The sequence below is a fragment of the Vicia villosa genome, linkage group LG4 (assembly GCF_029867415.1).
Source record: "Vicia villosa cultivar HV-30 ecotype Madison, WI linkage group LG4, Vvil1.0, whole genome shotgun sequence".
Lineage (NCBI taxonomy): Eukaryota > Viridiplantae > Streptophyta > Magnoliopsida > Fabales > Fabaceae > Vicia > Vicia villosa.
In genome coordinates, this window is record NC_081183.1 from 123720213 (window position 1) to 123734055 (window position 13843).

The 13843-nt window shown below is 37.1% G+C and overlaps 1 protein-coding gene across 1 annotated transcript; it reads left to right on the forward strand.

Annotated features, from left to right (window-relative positions):
- Positions 1 to 384: 384 nt before the first annotated feature.
- Positions 385 to 831, forward strand: LOC131597799 (uncharacterized). Its single transcript, XM_058870466.1, has one exon. It carries the CDS (start codon positions 385 to 387, stop codon positions 829 to 831), a length of 447 nt encoding a protein of 148 aa, XP_058726449.1.
- Positions 832 to 13843: the final 13012 nt, after the last annotated feature.

The following is a 13843-nucleotide window of genomic DNA, read 5'->3' on the forward strand; positions in this document are numbered from 1 at the left end:
ATGAAATGGACTTTGATGCGTTCAGGGGTTTATTGGCCTTCGATATTAAAAGACTGCATAGAGTTCGCAAAAGGATGCCAAGAATGCCAGATGCATGGGGGCATCTAACACGTTCTTGCAAGCGAATTGTATGCCATTGTGAAACCTTGGACATTCAGAGGATGGGCTTTGGATGTAATTGGGGAAATAAAACCAGGTTCGTCAAAACAGCAGAGGTACATTTTGGTCGGTATTGATTACTTTACAAAGTGGGTCGAGGCCGTAGCCTTGAAAAACGTTGATCAAGAAGCTGTGATAGACTTCATACAAAATCACATTATATGTTGATTTGGAATACCAGAAACCATCACAACCGACCAAGAGACAGTGTTCACAGGGAAAAAAATGAAAGAGTTTGCGCAAGAGGTTGGCATCAAGTTGTTAACATCGACACCGTACTACGCTCAAGCAAATGGTCAGGTTGAAGCTGCCAATAAAGTAATAATTAGCCTAATTAAAAAGCATGTAGGAAAGAAGCCAAAGAGTTGGCATCAATCACTAGACCAAGCTTTGTGGGCATGTAGAACATCTCCCAAGGAAGCAACCGGCACCACGCCATTTCGACTTACATATGGACATGATGTTGTACTACCAGTCGAAATATACGTCCAATCAGTAAGAATACAAAGACAACATGAGATACCAATCGAAGACTATTGGAGTATGATGACGGATGAGCTTGTCAATTTGGATGAAGAGAGAATGTTGGCTCTCAACTTATTAAGAAAACAAAAGGATAGAGTGACTAGAGCCTACAATAAAAAGGTAAAAAAACAAGGTGTTTGCTATTAATGATTTGGTTTGGAAAGTGATATTACCTATGGACAGAAATGATAGGGTTTTAGGAAAATGGTCACCAAATTGGGAAGGACCGTTTAAGGTATTACAAGTCTTTACCAACAACGCTTATGAGTTAGAAGAACTGGCCGCAGATTGACGGGTTATCAAGGTAAATGGTAAGTAGTTAAAGAGGTATAAACCTACCCTTCAAGAATTCACCATTTCGACGACGTAAATCGAAAGTCCAAACAGATCTGGATAAAAGTATTGAAAAAACCAGCATAAAATGAAACAAAAACATTGCATTAAAAGTTGGTCCAAAAAACCAATTGTCAAAAATTACAAAAAATAAAAAAATAAATATTACATCAAATAAAACCATACGCAGATGAGCTCAACAAGATCATGAGTGGCCATATTGCTTCTTGAAAGACCGCAATTCGAAATGAAGATCTGTAGCCCGGTTTTCCAAGTTGTCAGCTTCGTCCTTGAGCACCTTGATCTCTATTTCGACTTGAGTCGTATCTTTGCTAACAACGACGGCATCGACAGTCATCCTTAGCATATGTGCCTACGTGGGAGCAATCTCCTTAGCAAATTCCTCCTCCTGCTTGGTAATAAGCTCCAACTCCACCTTCAAGTCAGACATTTCCTTCGACAGCTCCTCAAGCCGACGGCGGATTGATATAGATCTCTCATTTTTAGAGAGTTGCTCCTGACGTCTCTGACCCAGCTGAGCCTTCATCTCTCCGATCACTGACTTCGCCTTGAATATAGTGTCCGCATTCATCTTCACAACTGTTTGCTTGGCTTCAATCGAGTTTTCATTCTTTTTCATACTCTCAATATTTTCAAGGAGGAGAGGAAGAAGCTTTTCAAAGGCCACCACTATGAGCCTGCAGAAATCAGAAATATCCATTTCCTTGCAGTTGGGCATAAGCCTCCAAGAGCTCCCGGCCAAGACTTGGGTCATCGCACAGCAAATCGATGATCTTGAACGATAGCTCCATTCTCATTTACGGTAGCGCGGGATGGACTTGCATGGTTAGCTCTCAAATGCCCAAGTCAGTTTAAAATTCACGATAAGTGTGGTGAAAGTGGAGATTGGAGATTATACATTGCTCTTAATGTGTGAACTGTTTTATACTTTGGGTCAAGTGGAGTGGATTTGATATGGATTGAGTCATAGTCATTTAGACCTTTGACCGACACGTAACAAAGGGGTGTAATGTTTATGAAGTTTTGTGAAATTATCATTGTAATGTTGATTCTCTTTGATATAACTGGGTCGCAAACCTCCACATATGGATGGCGTATTCCAAGCGGTTTGTGCTAAATAATAGTGGATATATTTCTATTGAGAACATGTTATTTTTGGCAATTTTTATGGTGTCACTCCCACCTCCAAAAATCCGAAATTATCTTTGAAATTTTTTTAGAAATGCATCTCGGAACGCACCTTATTTCGTTTTTATTAAAAATTGGTTCAGAGATCCATCTCCAAAAAATTTCTGGATGAATTCGGAGATACATATCCAAAAACACACCTTACCTTATTTACTACACATTTCTCATTGAAATTAGTGTTGTTTGCGGGGACTCTGTCGATTTTACCTAATATTTTAGTCATAGGAATTGTATTGTCGCGTTCTGGCCTTGTGTCGCTTTCTAGCCATTGCGCGACCTAACGTAAAAAACTCAATTTTTTTGAAAAATTAACTGTGAATCAAAATTTTACTGTGTCATTTTATCAAAAAAAAAATAAGGGATCAAATTCCCTATTTTGGGTCAAAATAAGGGACACCATCCTAAAAATCCTAAATTCCTTGTTTTTTAATTTTATTTAATTTATTTTCTGTTTTCATACTTTCTAGGGATGACAATTGGCAGGGTATGGGCAAGGTACTTTAATACCCATCCCCAAACCTGCAATTTGAAAAAATCTCCGTAGCCAAGCCCTTACCTGCGTGGGCACCAACTTGTGTACTCGTATCTGTACCATATGGGTACCTAAGTACCTATACCCGTAACTGTTTACCTGCATATCTAATAAAAAAAACTATCGATCAGTTATAATTTATCATGTCCTTTTAAGCTTTTAACAACATTTAAAAAAATTCAAGAATATTATTATTGATCTAAGAAATAAATAAAGACATTTATTAAAATGTGTTCAAGTTTAATATTGATGTATTTTATAAAATTGATAAGCATACATTGTATATAATATAATAGTAAAAGTAAAAATATAAAAAATATATATTATAAGGGTATGGGGCAGGTTGGGTACTAAGGTATCCACGTCCATACCCGCTTATTTTCACGGGTAAGTAATTGTCCATGTCCGTGCCCGTACCCATTTTGCGAATTTTTACTCTACCCGTTGTGGGTACTTTTTGAGGGTATAACCTGTTGGAGATGAGTACAATTGTCATCCCTAATACTTTCAAAAAAGCTTAAAAATTTATAAACACATAATATTATTTTATTTAATTTTTAGTTGTTGCATTGCTAATGCATGTCTACTAGATCTCCGTATCCGAATACATTCAATACTAAATTAAATAAATAAAAAAATACATTAGAAAACTTTGGGATATAAACTATTTAACAAAAATACATTAGAAAATTTTGGGATATAAACTATTTATAGACACAAGTGTTTTCGAATATGCCAATATAGAAAGTAATAGAAAATGAAAATATTTAACAAATTAATTTTAAAATTTTGTTCTAATGGTATATAAACTACATCAATTTTAAAATATATTTCAAATTTAAAATCTGTATGATCGGAACGTTAGGTAGCTATGCTTTGAACCATTATCCCATGTGATCAGACCGGCATTGCTATACACACACTTTTAAGGTTTTCTTCGCCTACATATCTCGCCTAGCACTATTTATGGCCATGTGCTTTTCCTGTTTTCATGAATTTTTCATGAGAGAAACTCCAACTCTCACTTTGAGACGGCACCATCTCGAAATTCACATAGGTGAAGTTTTATCTCTATATCCTCGATATAGTACTTCATTAAGAGTTTCCTTAAAACTCAACCCTCAATTATGTAATAGTCAACATTATCACGAAATGTTGCACCAACTTCCAAATCAACGACTTGTTGTTACCCATTGAATCTTAGGTTAAGATGTATTAACTTCAGATTGGGTTTCTATCATTGTCGGAACCCTTATTCAAGGAGCTTTAATCCCATACCTTTCGAGGTAGACTTTACTAAATCTCTGGCCAGTGGTTTAGTAAAAGGATCAGCCAAATTGTAGCTTGTTTGTATATATGTCAGTGAAATGATCCCATCCTTTATCATTTTTCTCACGAGAGAATGTCTAAGACCTATGTGTCTAGACTTTCCATTGTATACTTCACTGAAAGCTCTAGCCAGGGTGGCTTGACTATCACAATGTATCAACACCTTTGAAACATTTTCTTTAGCTAATGGAACCTCTAATAAGAGATCCCTCAACCATTCTGCTTCTTGCCCAGCAGATGCAAGAGCCACAAACTCTGATTCCATGGTTGAGAGAGTAATGCATGTTTGTTTCTTGCTCTTCCAAGAAATCGCACCTCCAGCTAATGTGAATATCCACCCAGTTGTAGATTTATAATTTCCAACACCTGATATCCAACTTGCGTCGGTATATCCTTCTAGTATGGCAGGAAACTTACCATAATGAAGGCCAAGGTTTTTAGTTTTTGACAAATATCCAAAAATCCTTGTTATTGCCTTCCAATGTTCATCATTTGGATTGCTAGTAAATCTACTCATTTTACTAACAGCAAATGCTATGTCTGGTCTAGTACATTGCATTAAGTACATTAGACATCCAATTGCACTTGCATATTCCAATTGTGCCATGGATCTACCATTGTTCTTTTGAAGTTTGACACTAGGATCGAACGGAGTGTGTACTTCCCTGAAGTTAAGGTGTTTGAACTTTTCCAACATTTTTTCAATGTAATGTGTTTGATTAAGTTCATAACCCCCACTATTTCGTCTTACTTTGATCCCTAATATAGTGTCAACTAATCCAAGATCTTTCATCTTGAATGTGGAAGTTAGAAAACCTTTGTTTCTAAGATTCCATTCATCTCATTGCTAATAATCAACATGTCATCAACATATAGACATAGAAAGATAATAGCATTTCCACACACCTTTGTGTACAAGCATTTGTCACAAGAATTTGGAATGAACCCATTTGAAAGTATGGCAGTGTCAAATTTTTGGTGCCATTGTTTTGGTGCCTGTTTTAAACCATATAAAGATTTGACAAGTTTACATACCTTTTGTTCATTTCCATGAAGTGTGTAGCCTTCTGGTTGCTCCATATAAATTTCCTCGTCGAGATCACCATTTAGGAATGCTGTTTTAACGTCCGTTTGATGTACAATAAGGTTGTTCAAGGAGGCTAGTGCAAACAGAATTCTAATCGTCGTAGTTTTTGCTATTGGTGCATATGTATCAAAATAATCAATACCTTCCTTTTGTCTAAATCCTTTTGCAACTAGTCTGGCCTTGTAGGTGTTTAATGCACCATCGCTGTGATACTTCTTCCTAAACACCCATTTGCATCCAATGGGTCTTGATCCCTTCGGAAGATCGACTAGTTCCCAAGTGTGATTTGACATAATTGAATCCATTTCATCTTGGATAGCATCCTTCCAAAAAGAAGCGTCTCTAGAAGTCATTGCTTCTTTATATGTTTTAGGATCATCTTCAATTTGAAGAATAATAGGAATTTTATGAACATCATTCTTATTATTTCCTTCAATTAGATAAACGGAAATAAGTTGAGAATCGATTTCATCTGGTCCTAGACCTTTATTCCTACGTGCCCTTTTGCTTCTTCTTGGTTCGGGTTGTGTTTCAACAATCCGCGTCGAATCATTGTTACCAGATTCTTTGATCGTGGGATTCTCTGGTTCCTTATTCTTTGTGATAAGATTTTCGAAGAATTCCACATCTCTAGATTCGACAATTACATTAGACTCTAAATTTAGTAGTCTATATGCTTTGCTATTTTGTGCATATCCTATGAAAGCACATCTGATCCCTCGAGGACCTAGTTTTGTTCTTTTGGGGTCCATATTTTTATAATATGCCACGCACCCCCACACTCTAAAGTAATCAATATTTTGTGACCTTCCTTTCCATTTTTCATATGGAGAAATTCCAGTTGTTTTTAATGGAATTCTATTCATTATGTGACATGCGGATAATAATGCTTCGCCCCACAAATTAAATGGCAACTCTGAATGCATCAACATAGCATTAATCATTTCTTGATATGTTCTATTTTTTCTTTCGGCCATGCCATTTTGTTGTGGTGTGCGAGGCGCAGAACATTCATGTATAATGCCATATTCTTCACAATATGCATCAAATTCTGCCGAGAAGTATTCACCGCCTCTATCACTTCTAAGTACTTTTATGGTAGTACTTAATTGATTTTCGACTTCCGCTTTATATGTTTTAAAAGCATTAAAGGCATCGTCTTTATGCTTTAAGAGGTATACATGTGTGAATCTAGAACAATCATCAATGAATGTTATAAAATAACGATTTCCCCCACGGGTTAACATTCCATTGAATTCACACAAGTCAGAGTGCACAAGATCAAGAACATTTGTTTTTCTTTCAACACTTTTGAAAGGTTTCTTAATCATTTTAGACTTAACACATATTTCGCATTTTCCGAAATCATGAATGTTACATGATATCAATCCAGATTTAATTAGTCTATTCATAGTACTAATACCAATATGTGCTAATCTAGAGTGCCATAATGAAATAGATTCAAGCATATAAGCAGAATTAGAAATTTCATTAATAATATTATCAGTAGTACATAGTTTGATCATTCCCTCAGCGGAATATCCTTTTCCTACAAATATACCATTATGGGTCAATATTAACTTGCCCGATTCATACACAGATTTAATGCCAGGTTTTCCCAACAAGTCCCCACTAACGAGGTTCCTATTCATATCGGGAACATGAAGAACATTGATAAGAGTGACTTTCTTTCCAGAGGTGAAGTTGAGTTCGACAGATCCTGTTCCAACGACTCTTGATCGGACCTCATTGCCCATTTGCACCTCCTGTCCATCATTGACTTCGGTATAGGTTTTGAATGCCGCTTTATCATAAGACACATGTACAGTTGCACATGTATCATACCACCATCCTTGGACTTTTCCTTTGATAGCCATAATTTCGCTTACAGTAGCGATTATGTCGTCATTTGTATGAACAGCATTAACCTCATTTTTGGGTCTGTTGTGCCTGCAATCTCGAGCATAATGTCCGGGTTTGCCACATGCATAGCATCCATTTTTAGTACCCCTTTGTCCGCCAGAGTTTTTGAACCTGTTATGATCTTTCTTTGGACCAAGATGATTTTTTGTACCATCATATTTTTTCTTTCCTTTTGCAGCAACAGCATTTGCCTTTGCAAATCCGGAGGACTCGGTCTTTTCACGATCCTTCGTTTCTTCCTCGATTCGAAGGTGTTTCTGGAGTTTCTCCAACGAGAGATCCTCGGAACTATGCAGCAATTTCTTTCTGTATCCTTTCCATGAAGGTGGCAATTTTGCTATGATTGCACCGACTTGGAAAGCCTCAGGGACATCAATTTTTACGGCCTTAATTTTATTCACGAGAACCTGTAACTCGTGTACTTGTGCAAGAATAGGCTTTGAATCCAACATTTTAAAGTCAAAGTATTTAGATATTAAGAACTTTTTTGTACCTTCTTCTTCGGCTTTAAATTTGAATTCAAGTGCCTTCCAAATTTCCTTTGCAGATGCGGTATCAGTGTAGAGATCATAGAGACGATCGGTTAATGTGTTCAGAATGTGTCCACGGCACAGCAATTCATCTTCCTTACGTTTCTTTCTCTCCTTCTTTATTTCATCGGTGTCATCTGGAGTGGGTTCTGGAATTTCCTCCAAGTCAGGATCCAAGACATATTGAATTTTCAGAGTAGTCAGGAGAAAAGTCATTTTGTCTGCCCAACGGGTATAGTTTGTTCCATCAAAGCGATCTAGTTTCACAAGATCCTGGTTCATGAGTTTGATGCTTGAAACAGAAGCGTCGGTAGCCATGGTTTGATAATACTTTAAGATTGTTAGAAAATGTTTCAATCGAGAGAACCGAGGCTGGAATCGTGAACGGAATCACTTTCCTTAAAGTATTTCAAGCACTCCCGAAATGTCTTAGAGTTTTGATGCAGGAATACCCAGGATAATTCAGCCTTATCGAGTTTGCGCAAGACCGGCGAAAACTCGAATGCAGCGAAGAACGATCTGGAATTATTCAGAGGATTTTCGGAATTTGTGATTGTGATTTCTGAATGCGGAATCATCTTTATATAGGCCACGAAAATGTTAGTTTCAAAGGTTGCGACCCTTAATGAAACAATATATTTTCAAAAGTTATGACTGTTGCACATAGACAGATTCATGCACCATTTGCATGGTTTCAATTCTGCATGGTTTCGTGAACAGTTGCCTCCTTTCCGATTCAAAATTCAAATCACGTACACTGAGCAAAATATAGCACCCGGCCGAAGGCCGGCCGGAGTGCCTAAGTGCTCAAGTGCCGTCTACAAGCCGCCACTAGCGCCTCTACGCCCACGCCCACGCCCACGCCCACGCCCACGCCCCCGGACCCGGAGTCGGAGTCGGAGTCGGAGCCGGAGCCGGTGTCGCCGGTGGCGACACCGGCGAGTGGTTGTAGGATTGGGACAAGTGGCAATAATGCTTGGGACCACCACATTTGTCAATGTGGCACTTTATCCTCTTTTGTCCTTTTGTTGAGTTAATGTCATTAATTCTTTTATAAGGACTTTGAAAATGAGTGAATCTTTCAATGTGGGACTTTATTGCATGCATTTATTAGCATTTACTCATTTTCACCATTTGTCATTTTAGAACACACTTGTAATCATTATACCATTAATAATTACAACAGATCTCCGTATCCGAATACATTCAATACTAAATTAAATAAATAAAAAAATACATTAGAAAACTTTGGGATATAAACTATTTAACAAAAATACATTAGAAAATTTTGGGATATAAACTATTTATAGACACAAGTGTTTTCGAATATGCCAATATAGAAAGTAATAGAAAATGAAAATATTTAACAAATTAATTTTAAAACTTTGTTCTAATGGTATATAAACTACATCAATTTTAAAATATATTTCAAATTTAAAATCTGTATGAGTTTAGACACAAGTATGTAAAGGAATTTCAATTTTATTTTGTGAGAGATTGAAATAAACCTTATTGTTAATATACTTGAGCTAAACATTAGGAAAAGACTCAAAATATTATTTATGTATTTATATAAATTTTGATATCACAGATTTGGTATCAGAAATAATGTGTGATTTTGGAGATTGTAAAGGTTTATTTACCAAATTAAACTATTTATATTTGAGACAGGACGTTAGAATTAGACAATGATGAATAAGAACTTACAGTTTTTGTAATTTATTGTTCAAAACTCTTCCATAATTGTTTGTGATTATTATAGAGAATTTCTCAATCAATCCCATTTTCTTTTTACGCACCATCGAATTGACTATTTTGTCCTCGTGCTTTCGTAGATGCATCTCCAGAAGCACCATTTTTTTGTTAACGTTGTTTTGTTCCGTAGATGTACCTACAGAAGTCTTCCGTATATGCATTACGGAATAAGCCCAGACCCAGAAAACTAGAGCTGAAGCATTTTTAACCATAAAAGACATTGCATTGATTCATTGATTAATAGGCATTACAGAGAAAATTAAAAAAACTAAGAGATCTAAGAAATTACAACGGTTAAGACAATGTCATCTGTTCCATGCATCATTTGAATGGAATCAATGTCGTATTTCACTTCATCCCACCAACGTTCCGTTTTTCCGGTTTCAAACGAGGTCCTTGTTCTAAGCCTCTAGATGCTTTTGATTTCTTCTCCGGGTTTGTACCCCCCTCTAAAAAAATCATGATAGTCCTCTTAAGTTGGTCGAAGGAATGGATATTCCAAAACTTCACCGGCACGGGGGGTTTGACGGGAGAGAAAATGACATGTCCATCCCTTATGCGGCATTCCGGTTCAGGATCAGGAGGCTTCATTGATGTTCGGTGACATCCATCTGGCCTAATGCGAGACATTTTGTGTTTGTGTTTAGGGTTTGTGCTTGTGTGTAATGCAAACCTAAAAACCTCAAATTTATAGAAGCCTTTGGAGACTATGGACCACACAATGTCTGTCACAAAACGTTTCGTAGATATATCCACGGAAGGGGCATAGATTTCTCTTTTCCGTAGATGCATCTACGGTAAAGACCCTTAATTTTCAATGTAACGGCCCTTCCGTAGATGCATCTATAGTTAACACCTATAATTTTCAATGTAACACCCTTCCGTAGATGCATCTACGGAAGTTTCCCTGCTATTTTTTTAGCAGAACAGAAAGCAGTAAGCAGCAGTGGTAAGAAATTTAGGAAACACAAAACGTAAACAATTTGAAACACATAGACACAAAAACACAAACACACAAACACAAAAAGGATTATATTGCAATGTTATAGAGTGCATATATTACACTTTGAAACTAGATAAATACATGAAAAGAACTGTCGCCGGCTAAATCTATTGGTGGTTCCAATTTTGATTTTTTCGCATTCGAGATTTTATCGATATTCTTCAATCTTTCGAATTCATGCATCCTATCAACAAATACATCCGGCCACGTCTCGACAAGTTCGGTGTGATGAAGATTCCATTTTGGTGACGTAGGTGGTATGGGGCATCCTTGTTTCAAGTAAACTTGTACAAAATGACGAGATTTGGCGAGCCATTCAACACATAATACGATCTAGTGGATTTGGAGAAGGTGCAGTGCGGAGCGGAAAAAAGGTTTCCGAAAAACCATAACGCGTCAAGTCAATGCATACCATGTCATATGCGCATGCAATAAGATGTCCCATTTCCGGGAATCTCATTCAATGTGAAACCGGTGCGTAGGTGCCCCCCAAGGAACAAGAGCTTCGTTAACCATTTCAAATTTTTTTTGGTCTCCAAATAACAGCGTCTACCAGTCTTTATGGTTCACCAACTCTTCAATAAGATCATGATGGATAAGCTCATGGGCATCCTCTCCCTTACCAAGCAAATCCGATACGGCCCGAAATCCGCAATTACCGTCCCCCGCCACATTGACGATCCGGTCGATGTATTTATGCATAAAAACCGGTACCTCGTCAATGAATGGAGTTTTTGGAGCAATTTGTGAAGGATAGAAAAACACTTAGAAAGGGGGGGGTTTGAATAAGTGTAGCTTTAAAAACTTGACAGATAAAAATAAATTGCACAGTTATTTTTATCCTGGTTCGTTGTTAACTAAACTACTCCAGTCCACCCCCGCAGAGATGATTTACCTCCACTGAGGATTTAATCCACTAATCGCACGGATTACAATGGTTTTCCACTTAGTCAGCAACTAAGTCTTCCAGAGTCTTCTGATCACACACTGATCACTCCAGGAACAACTGCTTAGATACCCTCTAAGACTTTTCTAGAGTATTCTGATCCACACGATCACTCTAGTTACAACCTGCTTAGATAACCTCTAAGACTTCCTAGAGTATTCTGATCCACACGATCACTCTAGTTCCTTACAACTTAATGTAATCAATTCTAAGAGTATTACAATTGCTTCTTAAAATCTATAATCACAAACTGTGATATTTCTCTTAACGTTTAAGCTTAATCTCACTAATATATTACAACAGCAATGTAGTGAGCTTTGATGAAGATGAAGATTCTGAGCTTTGAATAGAACAGAGTTTCAGCAAGTTAATATGAGTTGTTTTGTGCAGAATGGTTAGAATCATTAACCTTGCTTCTCATCAGAACTTCATATTTATAGGCGTTGGAGAAGATGACCGTTGAATGCATTTAATGCTTTGCGTGTTCCGTACAGCATCGCATTTAATGTTATACGCTTTTGTCAACTACCTCGAGCCTTGTTCACGCTGTGTCTACTGACGTAGCCTATAATAGCTTTTAACGTTCCTTTTGTCAGTCAGCGTAGCTTGCCACTTGTACTTCCTTCTGATCTGATGTTTGTGAATACAACGTTTGAATATCATCAGAGTCAAACAGCTTGGTGCAAAGCATCTTCTGATCTTCTGACCTTGAAGTGCTTCTGAGCGTGATACCATCAGAACTTCAGTGCTTCTGATCTCATGTTCTTCTGATGCTTCCATAGACCCATGTTCTGATTCTGCTTCGACCATCTTCTGATGTCTTGCCAGACCATGTTCTGATGTTGCATGCTGAACCCTTTGAGACAAAGCTTCTGAGCGCTGAATTATGCGTACTCTTTATATATTTCCTGAAAAGGAAATTGCATTGGATTAGAGTACCATATTATCTTAAGCAAAATTCATATTATTGTTATCATCAAAACTAAGATAATTGATCAGAACAAATCTTGTTCTAACAATCTCCCCCTTTTTGATGATGACAAAAACATATATAAATGATATGAATTTGCGATCAGAAAGAGCAGACGGCAAAAGACAAATTACACAGCTATAGCATAAGCATATGAATATGTCTCCCCCTGAGATTAACAATCTCCCCCTGAGATAAATAATCTCCCCCTGAAATAAATACTCGAAGAACTTTAATAAAAAACTTCCCTGATTATTTCGGTAGAGACGATCACATAAGCTTCTGTCTTCAGAGAATTCATAGCTTCTGACTTCTGCTTCCATTGGACAGCTTCAGAACTAGAATTACTTTAGATCCCTAGAACACTCACAGCTTCTGATTCCTGCTTCCATCTAGGACAGCTTCAGAACTTGAATTTCTTTGATCTTCAGAACATTCACAACTTCTGATTTCTGCTTCCATTTAGGACAGCTTCAGAACTTGAATTTCTTTGATCTTCAGAACATTCACAGCTTCTGATTTCTGCTTCCATTTAGGACAGCTTCAGAACTTGAGTTTTCTGGATCTTTAGAACATTCACAGCTTCTGATTTCTGCTTCCCTCGGATAGCTTCAGAGCTTTGAATTTCTACCAACATCACTTCATGCTAGATTTGTATCAGAACATTGTTGAATGTACCAGAGCATCATCAGAGCATCTCTACATCCTGAAATGTTACAGAACAAAAACTAAACGACAAAAGTCAGCATGAACGAGTCAGAACATAAAATGTATATTAGAACACATGATATGTATCAGAGCCATATAGGCTAAAATAATGTATCAGAGCAAATAGAATTTTGTCAAAGCAAATAGACAAGTATGGATTAAATTCTATTATCAGTGCTTCTGATTCATTCTTCTTTCTTGCTTCTGATTTCTGAAGCTTGACAGCACTCAGCTTGCTTCAGTTTCCATGAGCTTATTCTTTTTACAGAATAGCACTTCTTATGGTTTTGCTTCTTGTGTTTGCTTTGAAGATTCTCTTCACTTCTTTATACCTGCAAAAACACTTAAACCATATAGAACTTGCAGTTCTTGTTAGTAAATGTGTGGGAGCTTTACCCAGCAACTGATAGATTTATCAAATCATTTATCATTTATCTTCTCCCCCTTTTTGTCATAACATCAAAAAGAATATTTCAAAAGATTCAGATGAATAAAACGACAAATAAAATCACTGGAATGTAAAAACAAAGAAAACTTTTCATTGATAATCAAAAAAGATTACAAGACAAAAAAGAGAGGAATGCAGGAAAACAGATGCAACAAGGAAAGAAAACTACAAAGACAAAAGGACTAAGATCCTAGCCTACGCAAAATCCGCGCCAGAACATCATGAATCCCGTCAGTGCTTGTAGCTTGCCTTGCCATGAAGGAGCGAAACTCAGCATTGGCTACTTCTTACGCGTCCAAACGAGAAGTCAGCATAGCTTGATTCTGATGAAGGGCTTCCAAGGTCTCCATCAGAGCTGAGGTTTCACCAGAAGAAGAGGCACCTGA